General features: G+C 37.9%; 1 protein-coding gene across 7 annotated transcripts in view; it reads right to left on the reverse strand.

Annotated features, from left to right (window-relative positions):
* Positions 1 to 19,770, reverse strand: part of CARMIL1 (capping protein regulator and myosin 1 linker 1) — a 193,529-nt gene that overhangs the window by 69,431 nt on the left and 104,328 nt on the right. For 4 of the 7 annotated variants that reach the window (XM_042048957.1, XM_042048960.1, XM_042048959.1 and 1 more), the window contains exons 12-18: positions 16,713 to 16,799; positions 12,311 to 12,414; positions 10,301 to 10,378; positions 10,106 to 10,182; positions 9,080 to 9,184; positions 4,179 to 4,248; positions 2,145 to 2,156 (exon numbers count right to left, since the gene is read on the reverse strand). In XM_042048957.1, the coding sequence (XP_041904891.1) occupies positions 2,145 to 2,156; positions 4,179 to 4,248; positions 9,080 to 9,184; positions 10,106 to 10,182; positions 10,301 to 10,378; positions 12,311 to 12,414; positions 16,713 to 16,799 (533 nt within the window). The remainder of the gene's footprint in view (positions 1 to 2,144; positions 2,157 to 4,178; positions 4,249 to 9,079; positions 9,185 to 10,105; positions 10,183 to 10,300; positions 10,379 to 12,310; positions 12,415 to 16,712; positions 16,800 to 19,770) is intronic. The other 3 variants (XM_042048962.1, XM_042048958.1, XM_042048956.1) reach the window with 1 other exon arrangement.

The following is a 19,770-nucleotide window of genomic DNA, read 5'->3' on the forward strand; positions in this document are numbered from 1 at the left end:
CAGAAGGCACTAGCAGCAGCAAAAACAACAGCAACAGAAGAAGTTATAGACATCAAAATGACAGCCTATGCACACATTCCTACTGTTCTCATCCTTACCCTTGGTATTTGCACATAAATGAGAAAAGGGACTCTCTTTCCTTTCTCTTGAAAGTACCCCTCAGCCGTTAAATCAGGAAAATACTTAAAGGGTTAAACACAGCAAGTCCTTTAGCACTTGTGCTGGGCAGTGCCTGCAGGATTTGGGTGTGCATTCTCTACATGAACAGCCCAGGACATTTCTAGTGTCCGGTGATTAAAAAAAAAAAAAAAACTTAGACCAGTCTATCAGCTTGCAACACTGTCACCCTTGAACTCCACTGCAGCCAGGCCTTACAGTGAGCATCTTCTTCCAGCTCTCAGCACAATGCTAAGGTGCCCATTTCAAAGATAAGTGGGGGGGATAAAAAAAAAAAATCAATTAAATTATGCCTCCCTGTCTCTGAAAAGAAAAATTCAAATAATCCAATTGTAAAACGGCCATAAAACACCATAAACAAGAGAAAGCAGTAGTATAGTTATTCTTAATTAAAGAAACAGCAGTAAAAGAAAAAAATTGCAACAATAACAAAAATGCCCGGCTGCAAAGTATCAATTATGATATTATTAATCTGAAATATTACATAACTATAAAAGAAGTGTTAGGATTTAATGAAAAAACAATGAAATGGTCTAGGGGAAAACATCAACATTAAGAATTAAAGTTACAAAAACTTACACACTTATTTGCTAATGCTACTGAATGAATGCAACTTTTTCTTTTTTCCAAAGGAGCAAAGCATTTTCTTATTTCTTGCAGCTATGCACATTTATATAAGGTGCATTTCACTTTATAAACATGCCCCAGGACAAGACTTTAGCTAAAGAGGGAAAAAATTCTATGGAAATTTTAATTTTCCATTTTCCATTTGCCCGTTATTTGCTTCAAAAAGAATGGCAAGCTTTTTCAAACCCTTTCAAAGCTTTCTCACCTCCTGTGCATAAAAACTGTGTAGTATTTTACTTCGTTGACTTACTTGGGTAAATATCCCAAATCAACCTGCTGATATTTCTGTGGACCATCAACCTTTATCAATGCTATAATTAAAGAACCAGAAATGCCTTCTAGAAGCATTTGTCAAAAAATACTTGATTTGGCACTTTTTTGACAGTTTGAGGTATGTGATGATTAACAAACAACTGAATAACTTGACCTGAGTATTTGAAGAATGGTGGTCAAAGATAACATCTAAATCATAAATCACATCTGGACTGTAAGAAGTACAGAACATAAGACATCTTTCCTCCCTTTCCATAAATTAGTGCCTGACTATCCTTCACCTCATCCTCTCAATAAGTAGTCATATTACAGGCTGTACTCGGGCCAGAAGTGCTGCAAATTTAACTCAACTTTGTTTTTGTAAGAGCATTTATAGCATTTGCTGTGTGAAAGCCAAAATCCTTCAGTTTTGCTTTATGCTGCTCTCTCAGTGTGGCCCAGCACAAGACAACCATTTTACACAGAGTGTCACATCTACTATGACAGGATCTATGGAAGTGGCAGATCATATGTGGAATTGGATTGGCTGTTGGTAGGGTAAAGTTCTATCCACCAAAATTATACTCACAATAGAATCCAAGTGCTTATGCTATATATACTTTGAGGCCTGAAGTAGACAATTTTTCAGGAGTAGCTTTCAATCTTGTACCAGACAACTCTACATTCAAAATTTTACATATATAAACACTTCATGAGCACAAATGGTGATATCTATTTAATCTGAGAGTGTTGACAAAAACTTCACTTTTAGGATCACAATTTGCTGCAACTGTGTTAAAATATTATGCGTATATATATATATACATATATGTATATAAAAGCAGAGTTTAATTGAAGTGCTGCTTATCAATGTGGACTGTGATACTGACAAAAAGACCCTCTGCAACACCTCCTATATGACATACTTCTGAGACTACAAAGAAAAGCCCTTTTTCAGAAAATGAGGAATAACCCTTCGACAATTAAAAATGCCAAGTGTGTTCAAAGCTATGAGGTACCAATATGGGAAGGGCAAACAAAGCTGCTCACTGATTTAACAATTAAGGTAAAGCATGGAGGGTACTTACACAGTGACCAAGCTAAGGGAAGCAGAAGGGAAAAGAGTGAAATACATCAGTGCTGAGCAGGTAGAAATAAAAATGCAATTTTCATAGTAAAAATAATTAAAAAACCAACCAAACAAGCAATAGAAGGTGATTAAGCTTGGAGGCAATATACCAGAAAATTATGGGAGCAAATGAAAAATGGTGGGAAAGGGAAGGAACATAGATTTATCCTTCCATACTTGAGTACAGCTTGCCTGATGTAGGAAAGAAGAGGGCAAAGCTGAAGCATCAGCTTTCTAGCCCCCTAACAGTGTGTGCTTGCAGGAACTGGGAGTAGTGGTCACTGGCTCCAAGCTTCCCACCACTCTCTTTCTGGGTACAGATTACCCTGCCCAGATCCCAGAGGGTCAGGGAGAGGTGGAGCAGGATCCTGAGGTGCTCTCCCAGCTGCTGGCACATCAACTTCCCTGCTGGTGGAAGCATAACTTCTTTCCAAAGCACATGAGAATGGATAAAGCTCAGTGATATGAAAAAAAATGTTAAGGGAAGGATCTAAGGAAGTGCTGTCAGTTTGGAGGGACAGGCTACAGGAATGCAACGCTGAGTTGGGCAGGATTCTTTCCTTTCCGTCACAAGAGTAAGCCATGACCACATGTGCTTTGGTGTCCAAAAAACCTAATCACCCCTTGAAGGGCTCTGTCACATCCCATCTTGGGTGTTATTTCATGAAAGGATAATGTTTTCTCTCCTGTCAGCACCTGTTGATTTACATGCTAATTTATACTCTCATTACTTATATTTGTGTTTTATTGATTTATTTGTTTAAGGCTATGATCATAGGACTTCATTTTTATTACGTTAATTACTCCCCCCTTTTCCTTCCTTCCTCTGAAAGACAAATTATCATCCATCTGATCCCTCTACTCAAAAGTCAGAGACATGTGTACTTGACTTGAAAGCTTTTCTATTTTGAATTCACATGTAGTGCTCTTTAAAGTAATAATATTTTCCAAAAAGTCTAAAATACCAAAACAAACTATGAAATGCATTCACAATGATTTGGTTTTTTCTTCATAAGGAAATCTGTGCACATTTCAGAAGCAAGTGACCAGGAACCTAAGGCAAGGATTACTGCACTTCAACATGGTTACCAATATTGCAGGTTTTCTTTTCTGCCTGAAGGGAAACCACTGTATTTGTAGGCACTTTTAGAACACTTAATACTCAGATGGCCTTGGAAATATCTAACAAATGAGAAGCTTTCTTTGCAGCTTAAAAAACAGGGAAGTCAGAGAAGGCCTGAGCCTAAACTGGTCCATGTTGGTTTTGGCAAGAATCCACCACACAGTTCTCTCCTTTGCCTCAAGTGGCTCCCCAGGGTTGTGTTTGATCTTTTCCCATATGCTATAACCACACAGGAATCACCCTGCAAGAGTATGGGCAGTCCTGAGAAACAGAGTGCACAGCAAAGCACAGAGAAGCAAGAGGAGGCAAGATAAGGCAAATAAGTTGCCATGAATGTTATTCTTGAGGTCACTTTCACAGTGCTTCTTATGTTAATAACTCTTACCAAAGTTCCGTATTGGCCTGAATTGATTAATTGATTAGGAAAGTGGAATTTTTCCTAAGGTTAAAAAGCAAATCTGCAGAAGAGGAAGCATGTCATGGGTTCTGATGGAAGACAATCGAACCACAGACATGCCTTCAGGGCCTGCAGCTTCCTTTGAGCCATTCAAATCTGGGCACCTTCGAAAATCCTGCTGCTACTCGCAGCACTGGAGAGCAGAAGCTGCCAAGCATCCAACAGGCTGGCTCAGTGTGTAGCACAGCTGCACTGCAAGGAGGGCTTTGCCAATCAGGTGCTTTGAACTTCTGTGCTCATTATTTAGGAGGCTGTAACGCACATCCTAACTTTTACCATAACTGCTCCTCCGAGTTCTACCTTTCCCACAACTTTTGACTACAGAGCAAGAGTATCTTGCCCGGTGGATTTGACAGGAACACTAAAGCCACGTCGTTGCATATTTTGAACACATCCTGGTAAATATTCCTTACCTCACAGCTACTGAGGTCTAAAGACACCTCCTTCAGATTGTGATTGCAAGCCAGGCCTAATAAAAGCGCTCTGAAAAAGATCAATTTTAGAACAGTTTAAAAAAAAAAAAAAAAGGGGCAACTTTACATCATCATCTGAGTGATCACAGGTTAATACACCTATAACACAAAGAATCATTTCAAAACGACACCAGCTGAGCAGTTATTTCTTAAATGACAATGGCAGCACAAGCCTGCCACACTCAGAACACTCCAGGAGCTTCAAAAACTGCAGGGATGCAAGGCTAATGAAGAAATTCTGAAGCTAATGCACCATCACCATTTAATAACATGCATCAGAGATGAATTTTCTTCAACATTTGCTTTCAAAGAGCATCAAATGATTATAAATGGGGTGTTCTGTCATACAACCATACAAACGCTCTGATTTTCCAAAAATCCAGGAAAAAATTAGGTTTTTAAAATATGCAAGATGCCATGCAGCCAGCCATTTCAGCCAGGCACAGTGCCTGTAACACTCAAAGGCTGGAGCATGTTCCAGTATCACGCAATTCCCCACTTCCACAACCCAATACGTATTTACAGATTTCAAAATGGTATTCCTATACAATGGTATCCTTTGTCTTTAGGCAGAATGGCAGACACATGCAGTAACGACTAATCATGGTTTTTATAAATCCACTATAAAGTCTTACAGAACTTTGTTTCCACATCTAAAAGTTAGTGTTAATATCACACTTGTGTTAATACTGTAAAATCAGAAAGCACAACAGCATATATAATAGAGAAGGAACAAACAAAATCTATGTATACCTTCTAGTATCTCCAGAATAGACTCAGCTTTGAATTAATAATTCAACAGAGAAACAGAAGGACTTCCTTCTCCAACTTCATTTCAGCCAAAAGCAGCTAACCAAGGGACTGAGGCATGGAGATAAAAAACAATCCCTTCTGATGAGCCATTTGTCTACACACTTGCTATGCAAGTAGTGTGTCAAAGCTACATTTCAAACATGTGTGCCCTGGGCAAGTTTTTAATTTAAATCTATTTGTATCTTCTGTCCTGCAGGTATAATCAGACCTTCCCTATTAACAAAGGCAAATGTCTTGTCCCTATTTACTTAGGCTATTAATATACAGACTTGGGGGGAGAAAAAAAAGTGAAAGTTCTGCAACAGTTCTCACAAATTTTTAGATGATCTTGTCTATCTTTCTTACCCAGACATGTTTTTATTCAGTCAGTCTGGCTGATGGTAACTTTTCAAAGAGCTTCCTAAACATTTCGAGGAAATAAAAAAATACAATGCAAGCATAAAAAAATGCAGATTAAAAAAAGAGACACAGTGCCACTCTAGTTGTACACTTTTTGCAGGAAGAAAAAAAAAGGTTAGTTTTTTCCCTAACTTCTTCCTTATAAATTCATCTAAGAAAATCCCCTTATTTCTCGATTCTTTGTCATGAAAAAAATCACCAGCATTCCAAGGGACTGAAGCCAGACATATTATACTTACACTTGGCTACTATGTTTAAATCACACACATGGCTACACATGGAGAGGTCCTGTCAACTGTGCATGATGCAGAAAGCAAGAACTGGCCTTGTAATTAGCATTTGCATGAGAAGCATATCAGCAACTAGTCTTGTTATAGCACTGACAGATCAAAATGCAATTTTTGGCAAAGTCTGTAAAATTCAACAAAAATGCCAACTTACACTTCAACAAGGACAAGAGTACAAACTGCCTCACTCAGTAAAAAAACAGGGTGAAAAAAAAGAGTGAGCTGCAATGGAACATTAACATTAACCTATGTACAAGGTATACCCTTCCCCCACCCACTACGTGGCATCTGCACAGGAGAGTTTTATCAGCAAACCTACTCCCTGAAAGGCTTGACTTACACTGTACAGGCAAGTTCATGTCCTTCACACACTGCACTGATTAACCAGTATCTTTAAACTCACCGAGTTAGCACATGCAATTAAACATACCACGAGTGTTGAGCTAAAGGAAGCTGATAAAGAAATCAAATAACAATTAATCAGGAGAATTTGGAATTCAGGGTGTCAGGTATCTGCACGTTATCTTTTCTTTTCTCTAGGCAGGCTTGATCTTGAATCACACATCCAGCTTGGTGACCTCTGGTTCATGGACACAAACCAGGAACTTCTCTCCTTTGCCACAGGACAGCTCCAAGTCCCACATTATCAAAAGCTTTTTGACATATGCTGATGAAAAATGTCAGAAAAGTACTACTACGATACACCACAGTTTTTTTACTTTTCCTTCCTGGAGTCATCTCTCATGGTGCTCTTGCAGTCTTGGCAATGACAAATAAGTCTGCCCGAAAAAAAGTGTTTCTATCTTCTTGTTTTTAACAAACCCTGTGATCTTGATGGTTCTGGAGAAATTTTGTAATTTCTTGCAGTTAAGATCAAAAGGCTAAGCAGCTGTCCCACAATGCACATCCTCAGTCCTTTTAACACCAGATTAACTTCTGCAGGACATTTTTGAAGTGAATTAGTCAAGTCATAATACAGGGTTTGAGAGGTAAAGCAAGGTGTCCTGCAGATCAAAGTCCTCTGTAGTGTTGTGAGACACACTCAGCTCAAACTGAAGGAAAAATTTAGGTCAGAGAAAAAGCACGTCACAGAAATTACCCAAAAGTACTAACAGCATCTGACCTACCTCCTAGGCAGAGGTGAATGCTGTCAACAGAACAAAAGCAGCCCAGGCCAAAGTACCAGTGGCATGGACACTCTGAGACCATTCACATTCAGTTGACTCTGGAGCTTTCTGTGCTAGTGAAAGAACTTTCTGCTCTCAGCTCATCCTACACTCCCCATCACTGCCTCTTTACTTCCACCAACACCAGTCTGGTGAGTAACTCCCTCTAACCCAATTCAGTCAAAATGAGCCAGAGTATCTTAAACATTACTAGAAGCAGTCTTTTGTTAATGCAGATTTTGGCTGAAAAGGACTAGGAAGATACCATTTGCTGTCTAGCTGGCAGTCAAGGGGTCCCAAGTTTTGGGGATAAATTAATACAATAACATCTTCTAAGAGCACAGGCAACTGTAGAGCACTCACCTGCCAAAATTCCTCATACCATAGGAGATACTCAACATGACAAGAAGAGTACCATAATGAACCTTAATGTTTGGTGCTTCTCACCTTTCCTAATCTCTGGGGATATATTCAATGTCTCACAGCATTCTCTTTTTCCTGTCGCACCAATACTGTCTTCTGTAGTAGTCACATCCATCCTTGTTTTTCTTCCCTGCTGCCCTCCACCATAGAATCAATAGCTCTAAATTAATCAGAATCAACTGTGTTTCTCAAAAATCACCTTCTGTTTGAAAACACGTCTGTACCACACCTTCCTAATACTGGCAAAGTCTGAGCAAGCAAGACAACAACCAAGAGCATCACACAGAACAAAGTGAAAGATCAGACCTAAAATGGCTCCTGCAGTTGAACATAGATTTCAATCCAGTGCATCTGACTTAACCATCAGGCTCTTGGTGGTGCCAAGCAACAAGACAAAGAGGCAATAGGAAGAAACTGATGCTCAGGAAGTTCCACCAGAACATGAGGAGTATCTTCTTTTCTGTGCTGGTGACCGAGCACTGGAACAGAGAGGGTGTGGAGTCTCCCCCACTGGAAATATTCAAGAACTATCTGGATGCAATCCTGTGCAATGTGCGGCAGGCTGACCCTACTTGAGCAGGGAGGTTGGACCAAATGGCCCACTGTGGCCCCTCCCAACCTGACCCATTCTGTGATTCTGTGATATTGCACTGTTCTCTTCAATACTGAACTGCATTGATAAAAAATACTCCAAAACAACATACACTACTCTTTCTGCTTTTGCACTTGTCACTCTTCCCTCCCTTAGCTTCCTCCAGAGTGTATCAAAAGCTTTCCATCCCATACTCACTAACTACTCTTTATATCCCACATCTCCTGTTCATTAGATACTTCCCATTTCACTTCCCTGTTCTTCTTCAGGAGGCAGGCTCCCAGCCACACAAGGATACATCCATGCACACACACACATCTATATCCATATGAGGATTCTGAAATAGTGAACGTGTCTAGGTGTCTACTATGGATAAGGTTATGTATGTGTTAATGCATATTAGCTAGGAAGATGACACTTTGGAAAGAGCCCTTTCTTTAGTTAAGCCACAATAAACACAAGTATTCTGCCAGAATCACAAAATGACCTATCTAGATTAGTCCTATCTATCTGGGCTATCTTGACTTTAAAACACACTTTTAAATTTCATGTCTGAAAATACCAACACAGTTCAAATTCACACACATCACAAGAAGGGTGACAGTGCTTCACAATTTCCCTCAGCCTGCAGAACCTGTTAGTCACAGGACGGGTGACATACAACAAAAAGACTCACTCCACTTAGCATTCCTAGAAATGGCTGCTGTTGTCTCTTCCCCCAAAAAGAAGAACACAGCTCTGTGCAATAGGTTTCTCCTCCCAAACACTGCAACAGGTTCCGTTTCATTACAGCCACTGCAATAACGCAGTCCCAAAGGAATGGTGCTCACACAAGCCTGTAATCCCATTCCACTGTGGAACAGTTTTGTTTGTAAGCCACAAAGAAAGAAATATATCCCAAAAAAATGCTAACAGAAGCTATACAATTGTGACATTCCCAGAGGAAAAAAATATGATTAATAGTCTCAACTGTGAGATGGAAAGAACATTTTATGAATGTGTGACCATCAGAAAACTCACTCTTTTAATATCAATAATGTACAATGGGGGAAAAAAAGAAGAAAGCAAAATTCTTTCCCCTTCCTTTTAATATGAGGCACTCATATAACAACAATGCAAACTAGGTTTTAGGCACAGGAGAAAATGAAATTAAATTCTTACTTTAGAGGCTCAGGAGGGAGTTTAGTTCCTGAAAGGTTAATCTGCATCAAAGCAAGTGAGCTGCTGAAAAACTGTTTGAAGGAGGGAGGGACTTCTTTTCCTTTTCTGTAAGTAAAAAATCATTAAGAAGTAGCATTTAGACACTCCTCATTCCAATAAATAGTGAACGCAAGCCATCAGAAATGTAGTGATCTTTTAGATGTTTAATTGCTCTACCTGTGGCAGTTCTGTAATCAGTGGCTCTAAATTAGCTCAGAATTATAATGCCATCAAAATGTTGGTTCAACAAACAATCCTCAGCACTGCACTGCTGCACAGAAGCCATTACTATCTACCTTCTGTTTGGTGAACTACAAAGAATGATCATTTAGGTCTGGTTAATAGTGAACATACTTACATCTCCCAAGCAGAAGATCAAAGAGGACATGAACAAAACCCTGAAACTGCTTTAATACCACTAGAAATAATTATTCAATGCTAGAGTACCTTATCAACAATTAGGTATCATCTCTGATAAGGACCCAAGTCTTCAATTTGAAAAAAATGAAAGCTAGTATTTCCTACAATGAAAATACTCTAAAACGTAAATGTTGAATCTCAGATTTTCAAAGGGAGTTCCTCCCAGAAGATAAAACAGGGAAAAAACCCATTTGTAACCATCATCAAATCATGAAAAATACAAACTTTAAAAATCATATTTAAAGAGGAGTCAAGTCAGTCAGACTTCAAAGCCTGATGCTATGCCTTTTAGAGACAAAAGATATATATAGACTTTCTGCGGCATCAGTATGACAAAAACACATATTAGACAAGGTACCTTACTTTACAGACCTCTACCAAAGAGCAGAAAGGGAAAGAAAATATTTTGTTTAAAATAAATAGTACCTATTTCATAGAGCACTAAGACTTCCAAGGCTTTATAAAAAAGTCTTAGATTTATTCTTAAAAAGAAAGGTGCTACATTAGAGCAAGAAATTACAAACCAAAATATTGCAGGAGTTGAGAGTAATGACATTTAAATTGTACCTGTGAGAAAACAGAGTCCTAGAGAGGCTAAGGACAGCTAGATGCTGAAGACATCCACGAAGGAGGGCTCCACACACCTGGTTCAATTAAAATAAGGGCAATTCATTTTACTTTATATTAACCCAAAAAAGGACATAGGGATAGAAGGTGGGGAATGTTTCCTTGGTATTGAAATATCCACAAAAAGGTCTTTACCATATCTAGCGCACACTCCGTGTTGGATAAATCCAGGTGAACAAGGGCATTTGGCTGGGCCAAAAAATTGTACAGGCTCTGTAATTATTGGACAGAAAGAATTACAGAGGTTAATTTTTACATTATGACAGCAGTTACTGGATCACTACCTGTCATTGCATTTTTGGGTTTTACTATGAAATCATCTGAAACTTTGCCTAATCAATACAACCTGTTTTACTTTTCCAGGCTATCATTTTTTTTAAAGAATAGTGGGATAATGGTGCTCATACTACACTTACCCAACATTTCTCTTAAAGCACAGGCCTTGAGTTATTGCATTTAACTTTTGCAGCAAATGATAATTAATTTAGCTGGAAATGCTTTGCAATGTCACTCAGATTGCTGTTACATTTCAGAAAGGGTAATTGGTTTGTAAGTTAAAGCCAGACCCTTTAAGCATGAGGGAAGCAACTAATTTGCACCTGAAATCCATGGTTAGTTCTTAATATCAGCTGCCCATTACAGGTTTAAGGGAGAATATAGAACGGGTAACAAGATTTTAACATTGATGGCTTCAGTACTGTATAGAATATGCCATGTAAATGTTAGTGTATGTAAAACTTCTTGCTATACACTGTTTCATTTTGGGGTCTTTTTAGTCTCAGAGAACAACATAGAAAGATAAAAGTGTGACCTAATTTACAGAAAAGTGGAAAGCTCGACTCCACGTGAAATCCAGCCAAACAGTGCATGCTTAACATTTCTAAAATAATCCATCTTCCTAAAAATTAGGTCATTTAGCCCTATACCTACAGTACAAGAGAGGTCCCCACTTAAAAAATTTCCTAGGGTTTATTTTAATGGCTAAATATCAGGATTTCCTTGCTCCTGTTAGCAATCCACGGATTAAGAGACCTCACTATTAATAATCTTTATCTTTGAACCATCTCTCTGAAAAGCTAAGAAAAGCCCCACTTTCTGCATTTATCTCTTAAAATATTGTAGGTAGACCTTAGGTTTCTTTAAGCACTGCCTACAAAAGTTGTACATTTTATTTTCCTTTTTTTTTTTTTACATAACTTGCTATGTTATTCTCTCAGAGTAATTCACTGTGTGTCTTTACTTACATTTAACTATTTATTTGCTACCTTTAAAACCCTGTTGTCCCACTGACCCTTTCACCTCATATCTGAAAAGGCTAGTTCTTTGAATATGCTGATGAATCTGCAAGTAAGATATGTGAAACCGTCATGAACTCAGATCTGATTGCACTTTAAATGATGAAATTGGTTGACTGTAATTTTGCATCTTCTACATGTTCAATACTTAGAATTCAAAACCTGACAGTTACATGCACACAACTTTTGATGGGAGAGAGAAATACAGATGTAACAGTCAAAAAGTGAATATATAAAAATTGAGTAGTAAGTGGATTCTGTTCCAGAGAAAATAGAGCTGCACCTCCATGGCAATTGACCAACTGAACAAAGGAGACTAAAAAATAACGACATTCTTCAAAGAATCAGGAGTTTCAACAGCATGTGTCAAGGAGGTGCACAGGTTTATTTATACAAACAAAAACACTGAAAAACAGAAATTAATTCTTTCCAAGTCAAAAGAAATAATTTGCTTCCAACCTTCCAATGAAAAATTTGTAATACTCTTATCACTACAAAGATGATGAGGGTTTTTTAATGGTGTTTTCATCACTTTCAAACAGAACTCAAGAGAATGAAAAAGTGGTTTTTTCCATTGAGAAAAAGTGGTACCCTTGCACTCTTCTCATTTATCGGTAGAAGCCAAAGACTAAAGGCATGAACTAAAGTTATGTGGATTTTTTTAGTTGTGTGGGGAAGTTCTCTGACTATATACTGAAGAATAGAGATAAAATTGTTATTTTCTCTCCCTACTAAAACTGTACAGAAATAAAGGCCAAACAGGATCTGAACAAAAAAGGTTTTTGCCTTTCTCTCAACCATTAATTAAAACACCCATTCATTATGCCCCCAGTGAAAGGAAAGTGCTTACTGAGAGATCATCTCCGCGGAGCGCGTTCCCTGAGAGGTCAAGATAGACGAGCGTGTTTGCGATCAGCGAGTTGGCACTCAGTGACTGGGAAAGGCTGTTCACCCCTGCCAAGCAAGAGATCACAACTCAGCTGAGCCAACCCTACACAAAACTGGCCCAGGGCCTGCAAGGGCACAATTTCAGTGAACACAGACACACACAAATGTTTAATGACTTCCTATTGCCATCACTGTACTGCAGCAGAGGGATACGGATCACCAGGCAGATATGAGACCCTTCTCTGACACAGCATGCCCAGTTCTGCCTGGACCAACTTCCCTGATGGAGCCACAGAGTGTTATACTTCCCAGATCCAGCATGTATCTAGATCCATTTTCAAAGGGACTTTAAAAACGCAGTTTACTCCATAGTGTTAAGCCAGTGTCTTCTAACAAACAATAATGTTTAGATAAAAGTATCTGTGCAAGTAGATGAAAGCATATGTAGAAGACCAAGTACATTAACAATTATAATTGCTGAAACTTCAAAAGCGACTGATGAGACCCAGAAATTAAAAATATTTCAATTAATGTATTTGCCTGTAATCTCATGAAAATAGTTAATTAAAGTACCAAGAGATGCATGAAGACTTTCAGTTGCTTATCAGAACAAACATATTTTTCGCATTAAAATTAAAAAGCTCACATCGGGAACAAACCAGTCAGGGCCTTCTTCCACTGAAATTTTTCAGCTTTTCAAAATACAAATTAGGACATGGCTATTTCTGATTCCTTCAAATCTAACTTTCATCTGAGGGCTCTGCAGCTTATCATCAGCTTCTCAGTTTATTGTAGATAGTTATTGCTGCCTTTATAAGCACTATATGCATGTGTTCCTTATATGCACAAGCATCACTGTGTCCTTTAGTTGATGCAGCAGTTTCTTTTTAAGTCCCTGGCAAAACCTATAAAGAAGGCAAGTGATCCACTACACTACATTCAACAATTTCTCAAAGCTGGTCAGTGAAATTGGACAGGCACTCAATTGATGAAACATGTCCAGTCTTCACTTAAAAACTATTATAAAACTGATTTGCCAGTGAGGATGTAGAAGAAACAGTTAGAAAGCTACTGGAGACAAAAATATCTACGTCAGTGTTTTAATTTTCTGAGCCTTCAAATATTAAGGAAGTCTCCCATGGTAGTAGTATGGCGTGCCGGTTTGGCCAAATTTAGAAATATATCCTCTGAGAGAAGGCAGGTCACAAACCACCCCTCCCCCACCAGGTTTGGGAAAAAATAAATTTTCCTTGAAGGAAAGTGAAGAGATAAAAACTATTTATTTAACAAACACACAGGAAAAAGCTAATAATGCTAAATAATGAAATCTCTCACTGTGGAGAGAAACCTGGGAAAGTGTTAGAGTCCTCCCTTTGGTCTCCTCAGAGCTGGGGCTTGGCCCAGGGCCAGGCCCTCTGTGCCCGGTGGAAAGTCCTCCCGATGTGCTCTGATATTGAAGCAGTCCAGCAGAAAAGGGAGAAAATCCGAAATTCCAGGGAAGGAAAAAAAGGTTTAACTCTCAGTCTCTGTCCAGATAAAAAGAAGCTGAAAAGCTGGCTGAAAGCTGACTGGAAAACCACAAGCTGGGTGCTTCCTCACTCCCCTGCTGCAGCTGGAAAAAAGTCACTATCTCTGGGTGACCTTGAACAAGCTGCAAACTGCTTTGAAAAAGTATTGCTCAAGTTTTCCTCCCCCCTCTCAGGCTCGGTTTAAAGGCATAGAAAGGCACAAAGTTAATTTCTGGGCATTGAGCAGCGATATAGGATACACATCATAAAGTCACCCCAAGACATATGGCTCCTGGTTTCAGCAGGCTTTTGAAACTGGAAAGTATCAAAGCACAGCAACACCTTTGTCAAGTCTCAAATCTTTTACGCTCAGTGTCATTTTTCCTTTAGCTTGAGATTGTGTCGTTGAATCTACACCCTATTGCTAAAGGTAAACTGCAAACTAATACTTTCTGAAACTTCAGAAGATCTAAAAGCTCTATTTAAACACTTAACCTTATAGCTCTGGATTCACTTTAGTGACCCTTCTCAACAACATTTACAAGCAACAAGAAGAAGGAGGAACAAATGCACTTTTGTCCTGGTTGCTCAATGGTACTTAGTTGGCAGCTGGGGTTCCAGCCAGGTTAAACTATCAGCAATTCAGTGTGTACAACCAAGAACCAATTCTGGGAATGCAGAAGCAGTGTCTGAGTTTGAGGGAGAAGAGCTATCAAACAATTCATAATGTTGCTGCTTGTTTCACGCTTAAAAAGGGCCAACTGCTGAAAATCAGCCACATCAGTGACGGCAAACAATGTGAAGGAGGGATTTTTTAAATTAGCCTCTGGCCTGGGCTCAGAAAAGCAAGCTTTATCTTTGAATAAGTATACTAGAATTTTCCATTTAACCAGAATCTTCAAATCAATAAATTTATGTTTGAACTTCACCCTACCTCATGCTATACTCTAACAGTAATCTCACTTTCATTTGCAGACAATCTTTTATGCTCTTTTACTACTCTCAGGAGGCTCAGACTGTTAACAGCTCTCAGGAACTTTGAGATACAATATTTGAAGAAAGATCAGCTGGGAAGTTACCACCTGAACTTCACTCATCAATCTTAGAAACTTATCTCAAATAGAAAGCACTTTTAAAATAAGGTCAAAACCTGCAAGGGATTGTTCTGAATTTCTGAAAAGCTTAAATTAAAAAAAAATGATTAAAAAAAAAAAAAAAGGAAAAGAAAAAGCCTGGAGGAAAAAATCCACTCACTTTAGAGTCTACTGAATCCAAGATCCAAGGACTCTTTTAGACTTTCCCCACAGAAAGTACTACAAGTTCAAAAATTGCCTCCCAAGTTAAAACCAAATCATTACTGTCTTCTTAAGTTAGAGGAAAAACTGACAGCTTTGCAGCAACCTGGGTTGCTTCAGGTCCCGAGGGTATAAGAATTCCCATTTTAACACATGGCATATACTATTCTTAGGGAATACTGAGGAGCTGCCATGGGACAACAATCATGGTAACATGTTTCTCTGAAGGTCCTCAGTATTAGACATACTGGAAAATATTTCAGCTTTTGCATAAAGATCATCTTTTAAAAGTATGTTAAAAACTTTCAGATTCTTTTAATAACCTCAGAATTCACTTTCACTGACAAGAATTGTGTGGGTGAACTTCATCAAGCTGGCATTTATTCTTTATGAAGATGGAAATGTAGCTACAGTGTTCTCTTGACTCAAACTTCACAATCACTTGCTGAAATAATTCAGGTCACATGAAGAAAAGTACAGAATGAATGAACATACCAGCACTGCATAAACTTCTGTTAAATTCACAAGTATCTCATTTCAAGAGTACATGTTACATTAGTCAAGATTCTTAATCAACTGATTGTCACCAAAAATTGAGTTAGCAGTAGAAAACAACAACCCCAGAGTTTAATAAAGTATTTTTAGTGAAAATCATTATTTAATAAATTCACCTTAGGATTTACTGTTTACTTAAGCATAATAAGAGCCATATGGACTCACAACAAAACAACAAAAAGTCCTTTACTCCACCCATATTTCCCCAGGTCAATCCTTGAATCTAAGGAGAACACAGAATCTGCACTTCACAGAGCAATAATTAAGAGGATAAAAGGGCATGGTTTCTATCTGTTATCAGCTAATGTCCTTCATACTGTTAACTCATTCATCTATTCCAGGTCATCGACATCTACAAAAAAGCAGCAATAATGTCAGTGTGGTTTTTCTATTTTTAACACTCTTCTATACAGGAGACCCTTGGTTTGTGCAGTCTGTTTAAGAGGTCACTGCTTCTATTATTTGTAAAATAGAAATGCAAAAAATCCTGAAAGATTCTGACTTGTGTTTCACTGCTGTTATCGCTTTTAAAATATACAAACATTTCAATTACAAGATCAAATCAGAAATTTGTAAATTATAAAACAAAGAAGTCTTTAGTCAGAGCAAGTCCCTCACCAGCCATTGTCACAATGCTTGGTTTCATAAAATAACTCTGTGCAAAACATTTGGAAATTTCCCTACGCGTTTTTGCTTCGACATTTTTTTGAAGGACATATGAATCATATGTTTTATGTCAATCCTAATTTCAGTCTTCCTTTATAATACAGGTTCAAACTTAACCCTTACAGAAGCAAGTTAGAGTTTATCAAAGTGATGAAGGGTACCCAGAACCGAGTCCATGGTTCAGCAATCCAGGACTGCAAAAAAGCAGTTGCACTGTTGAGAAAATACATGTAAATAATTTACAAAACTAATTCGTTTATAATCTGGTAACAAAAAGTATTTTTGGTATGTAAGTCTGAAAGCTTTAGTAGAGGAAAAGGGGCATATTTATAAAACATACCTTTAGGTGACAAGGAGGTTTTAGATAAATTTAAATGCTTCAGTCCCTTTGGAAGTTTGGCGAACTGGATGCTCAAAGATGACACACCTGTTGGGGGAGCAAAGACAAAATGGATGTTTTCAGGCTAATTGTGTGACCTCAGGTTTTCCCAGCAAATCTCACCAGGGGCGAACTGCACCAGTGACACTAGAGGAGGAACTGGACACACCCTGCAGGTAGGCTCTGTCATTTTATGATTCTAAACCTTTGAAATTACTGATATAATCAAGATCCCTGCCTTGATAACCACTGAACAAATAGGGAATCTTGTTGTTAACCATCAGTAATCCTCCATAATTAAGAACTATATAATACATAAATACTTTTGAGAAGGAGTCAATGTGAAGCTATTACAACACATCAAACAGTGAGTACTTGGGAAATCTGGAAGCTTTATGTTTCAGGAAAAAAAACTAAATTAAAAAATCTAGCCACAAACTAAAACCTAACAATGGTGCTTCACACAAAGCTTCAAACTATTTTTATTTTCTTTTAAAAGGAACAGCTATGAAGGGAAGAAAGGCACCCACATTAGCCAACATCACCCTCTTTTTCTGAGGCAAACCCTAAGAGCCTGAAACCTCTACCAAGTCATAATGGCCACTTAATTCCCTTACAGTAGCCTGCAGGCTACCAGCAAAGACACAGGCTTGGAAATGCCACAACTGCTGGTAATCCTAAAAGTAAATCCTATTAAGATGCTGACACAGACTGGACTACCTCAGCACAAATTCAACAATAGAAGAAAACCATAAAAAGGCACTTTTCATTAAAGCCTTTACTCGGTGTGTCGAAGTTCCCCACTCCAAAAATTTAACACTCCATTTTAAGCAAAAGATTGAAATTTGATTAAGAGGGCATGTCCTAAACAACAATGGAACTAAATAATGAAATATTTATTAGAGAAATAAATCAACATAGAAACTCCAGGCTTAACCTGAGGTGTGAAATAGTCCTCTAGAGCAACTCACTTGGAGAGAAAAGGGCACAGAGAAAGAGGGTAAAACCTTTTGCTTGATTGAAAACACAGTAAATTAAAAAGCTGATACCCTTCTCCACATACACAGACATGAAACAGTATGTGAAACTGTAGGTCACATACCTATGTTTAGTCTGTTTTTATTCTGTTTTACTTATCACTGATAATGAAAGAGCCAGCTACCTTGCAGATACTGTGGTAGGGGATTTTTTTAATGCTCTCTGTAAAAGCACGTTGCATGCAACATCTATGCAGATCAAAACAATACACAGTTTTTTATTTATATTGCTAAAATATTGGACCCATGAGGCCTTGGAATTGTTTACTGTTAAGCACAATGATAACCAGATATCTTCACCAATTTTCAGAGAGAATGAATCAAATCATACTAATAGGATTTTCCTTCATAGCTCTGTAAGTACAATCAGTATCACTAAGGACACCACAAATGTAATTTTTGCTGTTAAGCATTTTGACTAAGACATGCAGCATAGAGTTTTACCTCTCCACCTTTGTATTTAGCTAACAATCTGCAGACCAGTTATCGTTCCTGCCAAGCTGAACAATTTTAACATCTTACTAGCACTGGGGTTAAGTTATAGCTAGACTAAGACACAGGAATCAGGGGCAGAAAAGGAAAAGTGCTTCTGGTTACTCAGGCCCTTGAACACCCTTTAAGTCACTCATTTTTGCTAACAGCATCACAGAGATGAGAATTCTAATGGCAGAAGTGGAGTTAGTGGCATCCAGGCACACAGTTTGGAATTTGAGTACTACTAGGCTTCAATATGTTTGTTTCGCATTATTTTTAACAAAATATGAGATTAAATTCTGATCCCATTAGAGCCAAAAGCAAAACTTGCATCACTTCAGCATGGTTAGGTTTTCAAAGACAAGACTGATAATAACCTTTCCAGGTGTTAGTCTCACAAATATTGACAGTACCATAAAGGACAGCCAATCTCAAATTAAGAGCCTGGCCTCAGTAAAAAAATCAGTGCATATAAACACTGCACTGTATTTGAACTGAAGAGAGGTCCTATGCTTTAGCTAAACTAAACCCACTTCTCATGCTGTTGGAATACAGACAGTTGCATTAATATGTAATAATATAATGCTTTCACTTACTGGTACTCAACAATATATAATAGCTTAGTGTACAAACAAGGTACAATTTGTTCTTCTCCAGAAAACACAACTCTGGGATTTCCCTTATAACTGCAAAATAATCTAGTTCCAGTTCCTGCAGGTGATTTTTCAAAAGGTATTTTTCCAAATCCATATGTCTATATAGATCTCCACTTTTACTTGTGAAATCCTTCCTTCCTCTCCAGTTTACCAAACCTACCTTGCACCCCAGGAATACCAGATCACAGGACACTTAAAATTTTCTTGAACTGAAAAGTTGCAATATCTGCACATTTCAATTAGAGTTAATTTCTCTTTAAGTACTCTATAACCTAATTCTCTAATGAAAAGGTCAAATCTTAATTGCATATTTGACAGGAGAGGCTGAGATAATGAAAAAACCTTACTAACTTCTTCAAGCTGTAGTTTCTGCATTTCATTTTTATTTTATATGTGGATACTGCAGAATGGTTTGAATCTATAGATTTGTTGCAAAGAAAGCACCTCCATGGATATGTTTAAAAAACGAAAAAAAGATCCCCTGCACTGTAGAGTACCCAATGTTTGGTCAACTGTTTTGCTTCCAAGATAAGTATGAGTTCTTTTGAAAAAAACCTTTTCAAATAACACAATCTAAATACACTTCTTCAGAAGCAGAATCAACAGTGTAGCAGCCTTTTTTCCAGCTTACAACAGAAATTTCTGTAAAATGCGGTAGGCCTATGGCACATTGTAATAATAACGTTCTTCAGCAAAGCATTGGCTTTCATGTGATATGAATTCTTAACAAGGACAAGCAATAATCAGCAGGCAAGAGGTAATCAAAAGAGTTAAAGCAATTCATGTGAACAATTTCAAATAAAAAACTACTCAGAACAGATTAAAAACAAAAACATTATCATACTTGGTTCT

Source organism: Corvus kubaryi, unplaced genomic scaffold, assembly GCF_017639235.1.
Source record: "Corvus kubaryi isolate FWS band 111438036 unplaced genomic scaffold, C.kubaryi_AGA036_p1.0 68, whole genome shotgun sequence".
NCBI classification, from domain to species: Eukaryota; Metazoa; Chordata; class Aves; order Passeriformes; family Corvidae; genus Corvus; species Corvus kubaryi.